The 6,000-nt window shown below is 57.8% G+C and overlaps 2 protein-coding genes across 2 annotated transcripts; one reads left to right on the top strand and one right to left on the bottom strand.

Annotated features, from left to right (window-relative positions):
* Positions 1–374: 374 nt before the first annotated feature.
* Positions 375–2,460, top strand: Alkbh7 (alkB homolog 7). The gene is made up of 4 exons (XM_042697116.1): positions 375–612; positions 1,451–1,624; positions 1,710–1,834; positions 2,016–2,460. Exons 1-4 carry the CDS (start codon positions 409–411, stop codon positions 2,167–2,169), a joined length of 657 nt encoding a protein of 218 aa, XP_042553050.1. The 5' UTR covers positions 375–408; the 3' UTR covers positions 2,170–2,460.
* An 18-nt stretch (positions 2,461–2,478) lies between these two features.
* Pspn (persephin) lies at positions 2,479–3,199 on the bottom strand. The gene is made up of 2 exons (XM_042697118.1): positions 2,917–3,199; positions 2,479–2,831 (listed from the first exon to the last, which is right to left on the bottom strand). Exons 1-2 carry the CDS (start codon positions 3,074–3,076, stop codon positions 2,512–2,514), a joined length of 480 nt encoding a protein of 159 aa, XP_042553052.1. The 5' UTR covers positions 3,077–3,199; the 3' UTR covers positions 2,479–2,511.
* Positions 3,200–6,000: the final 2,801 nt, after the last annotated feature.

Below are 6,000 nucleotides of genomic sequence, written 5' to 3'. Positions count from 1 at the left end.
CTGGGCCGCCTGACACTTGAGCCTTCATCTCACTGTGCTTGTATTCTGCCATTGACCTCTAACCCTAGCCAACTCCATAACATTGGCTTTATCCCAAATCTCCCAAAGACTCAAGCCCTTGGTGCCCAGACACCGGGTAGGAGGTCAGAGTAAAAGAGACGGTGCTGAGGCCGAGCTGCCGACCGACTTTGGACACAACCAATGAAATCTAAGCAACTGACTAAAGGAGGCGGGCTCTAAAGGAGCCAGAAGCTTGGGAGGACGAGCAAGGAGCAACCAGTAGCTTTGAGCAAGAGGCGGGACTCTGAGAAAAGCCAATCGCTGGGGGTGCCTGGCGGACTACAGCCAATGGCTCTACAGAGAGGGCGTGGCCCTAACTCGGGCCTCTCACGGCCGGGCCGGAGGGCTATGGCCGGGAGTGGAGGGCTGTCGCTGCGGACGCTAACTGGGTCTGGCTGGGTACGGGGCTCGTGCCCAGCGGTGCTGAGTCGCCTGAAGAATGCGGCTGTGGTGCGGCCTGGCTTCCTAAGCAAGGCCGAGGAGGAGACGCTGAGCTGCGAGCTGGAACCCGAACTGCGCCGTCGCCGCTATGAATATGATCACTGGGACGCGGTGAGGCCGGCGAGGACGAGGTCGTGCTGGGGGCGGGGCCATGGTGGGAACGGTGCTTCCGGCGGGGGCGGGGCCTAGGACAGCGGGGCGGGGTTGTATTGGGGCGGGGCCATCGGAACACTATCTCAGGTGGGTGGGGCTAGGCCGCGGGGCGGGGCCATCCGGAGGATACCTAGAGCGGGGGCGGAGCCTGTGGTCTCGGGGGCGGGACACGCAGCTTTGGGACTGGGGACCAGAGGCCTCCCGGAGGCCGCTGGGCTACGCTGTGGGTGGCACCTAAAAATAGGGGTCTATGGGACGGATCTGTGGCGGGGCGGAACCTGGAATTCAGGCAGAGGGTTGGGAGCTGTGGGATGGGGAACCTGGGGACCTGAGAACATCTTGGGAATGAGGGCAGGGACACAACTGGAGACAGGATCCTGGAGGTCCCAGGAGTTGTTAGGGCCCACGGGTAGAGGCAGAAAACGATGTGGAAGGAGATGTGCGAAGGAGCAGCGTTTGGGGTGGGACTGGACCTTGGGCAGAGATCCCGTGGGGATTTCAGAAATTGCTAGGATTGTACCTAATGCTAGGTTATAGGGTCCTATAGATTTCATGCCTAGATTAAGGCATGGAAGGATGAAGGTAAGGACTGTGGTCATGATGGGAAAACCAGTCCATTGTTCTGGACTCTGCCCCTCCCTCTCATCCTGATCTCTCATCCCCAGCTTCCAGGCTTGACTTGAGCCCTCTACTGAAATTTTATTTATCATTGCTGGAGATAAAACCCAGGACCTTGCTCATGCCAAGCACACGCTCATGGCTGAGCCCAGCCCTTGACCCCCAACTCTCTGTGCAGGCCATCCACGGCTTCCGGGAGACAGAGAAGTCCCGCTGGTCAGAAGCAAGCCGAAATATTTTGCAGCGAGTACAGTCAGCTGCCTTTGGCCCTGGCCAGACTCTCCTGTCCCCAGTGCACGTGCTGGACCTGGAGCCTCGAGGTTACATCAAGCCCCACGTGGACAGTGTTAAGGTGGGCAGAGACCCAGTGGCTCAGAGCCCTCAGCTGAGGTGCGCAGACCAGGCTAGAGCCTGACCCACCCCATGCCCTCTTCCAGTTCTGTGGGGCCACTATTGCTGGCCTGTCCTTGCTGTCTCCCAGTGTCATGCGGCTGGTGCACACCCAGGAGCCAGAGCAGTGGCTGGAACTTTTGCTGGAGCCAGGCTCTCTCTACATCCTAAGGTATGGCCCTACCTCCAAGGACATGCCAGGTGCCCACCTTGACTGTGAGAACTTCATTCGGTCCTCACGGCAACACTGCAATTACCCTGGGCAGGCACCAGGGGCAGCAGAGACACCCAGACCTGGTCTACCTGGGAAGGAGCAGTCCTTGGTACCTACTCACAGCCAGTTTCTCATACAGGGGTGCGGCCCGTTATGACTTCTCCCATGAGATCCTTCGGGATGAAGAGTCCTTTTTCGGGGAGCGCCGCATTCCCCGGGGCCGACGCATCTCTGTGATCTGCCGTTCCCTCCCTGAGGGCACAGAGCCAGGACAGCCACCCCGAGCCTGCTGATGGCCAAGCTGGTCCCCAGCTTCTTGCACAGACCAGACTTTTGGATGAAGCTGGAGAAGGAACAGCCCAGCCATCCTCCACTGGCTGCCTGCGGGTCCTGAGGCCTGCACAGGGCAGCATCGGCCCACCTGGTGCCATGCTGGCTGGTCAGGGTACACGCCACACAGTCACAAGGCCAGGAGAGCAGCTTCTTTATTACACTCATTGCTGGTGCCCCTGCCCATCTCCCCTTCCTTCTAGTCTTTTCTGTATTCAGATCTCCAATAAATATTAGCCAAGTGAGCTCTTCAAGCCGTAGCTCTTCTATTCATGGCTCCGGGGCACCCGGGTGGCTGGTCACCCTCAGCCACAGCCACAGGCAGCCGCTGAGAGCTGGGGCAGCCGCTGCCAGCGGAGGCGATCATCAAGAAAGGCCACATCAGCATAGCGGGTGGGCCGACAGCAGGGTCCCCCATGGGCTCGGCCCTGGCCCCGCAGCCGGGCCAGCATGAGGCCATGCTGGGTGCGGGCGCCACGGAGGCAGCTGCCAGCGCAGTAGTGGAAGATGACCTTCTCCTCCGAGGCATAACCCAAGCCCAGCTCGGCCACCGGCAGGGTCAGGCTCCATAGCTGGCACGCAGTGGCCAGGGCTCGGCGAGGGCGGAGCTGGGGGTGGGGGGCACCTGGGGGAGAGAAAGCATTGATTTGGGGCAGGTGTCAGCAGAAAGGTGATGGGAAGTCACTGGGGGGTCCTTGGGGGGTCCTTACCTAGTGGTGGCCTCCAGGTCCCTCCAGTTTCTTTCGTCGGCTCAGACAAGACTTGCCCTGTAGGTACTGGAGCCTGCTGAGCGGCATCCAGGCTCCAGCTGAGCCCCAGCTGCAGTGACAGGAAGAGCAGACACACACACAGGACTCTCCCTGTGGCCATTGTGACAGGTCTTGGGGCTAGGGGAGTCCTGGGCCCTCAATTTATTCCCGGGCCTCACTGGGGACTTAACCTCTTCACCACCAGCCATTGTAGCCAAGGGCAGGTACCGAGTCCCGCCCAGCTCACCCCTACATACTCAGGGCTCAGCCTCTACTCCTACCCATCACCCCCCCCCAGACCCCGCTCCTCCTAACAGTGATGGGCTCACCCCCACCTCACCCACCCAGACATTCCACACACCCATCTCCAACACCCCTGATGCCCCCTGATTTACGAGTGTCATGCATGCAGCCAAGGCCAAGCCCCACACAGGCATCCAGGGTCCCTGCTCCACTATCTGGTGGGAGAGATGGGGACAGAGTCCCTCAGTGGGGTCCCCTCCCTGTGAAGGTAGCTCAGGAGCACCCCTGGTATCCCCCAGGCTGGGGCAATGTGCTGGGAGGGGCTTGAGCCGCTCAGGCCCTTCTTGGCTCCTGCCTGGATCAACATATCATGATCTGTCTCCGGGCCTGGCTGAGCCAGCTTCAAAACAGGAAAAAGGAGAGGCCTGGTGGCAGCCCAGGGCTTGGACACAGCAGCCAGGGACTCCCCTTCCTGGAAGGCTAACCTGAGGACCTCATGGCCGTAGCCCCATCTTAGGGTTGCCAAAACACTGACACTTATAGGGTCCAACATGCAAGGTCATGGCCAGATACAGATACCTTCAGTGCCCATCCTGGTGCAGCCCAGGGAGGTGGCATCGAGTGGCAGTGCAGTGCCTGGCACAGAGCTCCAGATAACTTTTAAGACAAAGGATTTAAATATGCTTGTTTCCCATTTGAGGTGCTTGGTACCAACTGAGCACCAAAGAGGTCAAGGCAGGCATCCATGGCTCACATCAGGAGGCTGAGATCTGAGGATCACAGTTTGAAGCCAGCTCAGGCACGGAAGTCAATGAGACTTCTCTCCAATTGAGCACCAAAAAGCCTGAAGTGTGAGCAAGAGAACTGGGGGTCCTATATAGGGTACCAGCCAAGAAAAAAAAGTTAAAACTTGGGACACCTCACAAGATTGGCAGGAGGGCTGGGAATGTGGCTCAGTGGTAGAGTGCTTGTCTAACATGCATGAAGCCCTAGGTTCAATTCCTCAGTACCACATACACAGAAAAAGCCAGAAGTGGGGCTGGGAAGGTGGCTCAGTGGTAGAGCGCTTGCCTTGCATGCCTGAGGCCCTGGGTTTGATTCCTCAGCATCACATAAGCAAAAAGAAAAAAAGCCAGAAGTTGTGCTGTGGCTCAAGTGGTAGAGCGCTAGCCTTGAGCTGAAGAGCTGAGGGACAGTGCCCAGCCCAGAGCTCAGGCCCCACGACCCACAAAAAAAAAAAAAAAAAAAAATCTCAAAAGAGCTGGGCACCGGTGGCTCACACCTGTAATCCTAGCTACTCAGGAGGCTGAGACCTGAGGATCTCAGTTCAAAGCCAGCCGGACAGGAAAGACCGTGAGACTCTTATCTCCAATAAACCACTAGAAAAACCGCAAGTGGCACTGTGGCTCAAGTGGTAGAGCGCTCACCTTGAGCTAAAGAGCTGAGGGACAGCGCCCAGACCCAGAGTTCAAGCCCCGACCCACCAAAAAAAAAAAGCTCAAGGACAGTACCTAGGGCCAGAATTCAAGCCCTAGTACTGGCAAGGAAATAAAGGGGGGCTGGTGGTTGGGAAGGTGACTCAGTGATAGAGTGCTTGCCTTGCATGCATGAGGCCCTGGGTTCAATTCCTCAGCACCACATAAGCAGAAAACGCCAGAAGTGGGGCTGTAGCTGCAGTGGTAGAGCACTAGCCTTGAACTGAAGAGCTGAGGGACAGCGCCCAAGCCCAGAGTTCAGGCCCCATGACGGAAAAAAAAAAAAAGATTGGAGCCGGGCGCTGGTGGCTCACGCCTGTAATCCTAGCTACTCAGGAGGCTGAGATCTGAGGATCGCGGTTCAAAGCCAGCCCGGGCAGGAGAGACCGTGAGACTCCTATCTCCAATAAACCACCAGAAAACCGGAAGTGATGCTGTAGCTCAAGTGGTAGAGCGCTCGCCTTGAGCTGAAGAGCTGAGGGACAGCGCCCAGGCCCAGAGTTCAAGCCCCACGACCGACCAAAAAAAAAAAAAAAAAGATTGGCAAGAATCAAAACATGCTGCTAGGTGTGGCCAGCTGATAGAATTGGTAGTTGTGTGGGCTCTTGGGCAAAAATGCAACTGCAAATTATGGCCTTCTACCTAAGAACGTCTTAGGAGTTGTCTCAGCAGACTTATGATGCCTTTATCACTGGAATCTCGTGAACACAAGCCTGTGTTAGTGACTGTCCCAGTACCCAAACCAGTCATGCCAGCACTTGAACCCAAGGCCCCTGCCCTTCACCACGGGCCACACTGCCTGTCCTGGTGAGTGTGGTGCCTTAGACCAAAGCCCACAAGGCAGGCCAAGAGCAGAGCTGCCTCCTCGGCCTGCAGGCCAGTGGAAGGTGGGGCAGACATTCCTGGGAATTAGCCTGTCACCTCAGGCATTTGAGCATGGTAGAATGGGGCTTCCCGCCATGGGATCCCCACATCCTGCCTCCTGTCAGGCCACTGGGGATGCGGGTTCCGCTCAGCCACGTTACTGTCTAGGAATGTGGAACAGCCACTCCTACAGAACGCCCACCTGGCCGTGCCGGACAGAATAAGTGTAACATCAAGCCGACAGGGAGGAAGGGGACCCCCAGAAATGTTGCTGGGAGATGAAAACCAGGGCTCAGACACCTACCCTAGCAACAAGGGTTTGGCCTCTGATGGACACGCAGCCAGAACCAACTTCACCTAGCACAGGCCTATGCGTCACCGCTCAGCTGGCAGAAGCTACCTGCCAGCCAGGACTCCCCACCCCAGGAAGGGACCTGTCAGGGAAGAAGACAGGAGATGGCAG

The sequence above is a fragment of the Dipodomys spectabilis genome, unplaced genomic scaffold (genome assembly GCF_019054845.1).
Source record: "Dipodomys spectabilis isolate Male_0828 unplaced genomic scaffold, ASM1905484v1 ptg000215l, whole genome shotgun sequence".
NCBI lineage: Eukaryota > Metazoa > Chordata > Mammalia > Rodentia > Heteromyidae > Dipodomys > Dipodomys spectabilis.
This window is presented reverse-complemented; position numbering and strand designations above follow the sequence as displayed.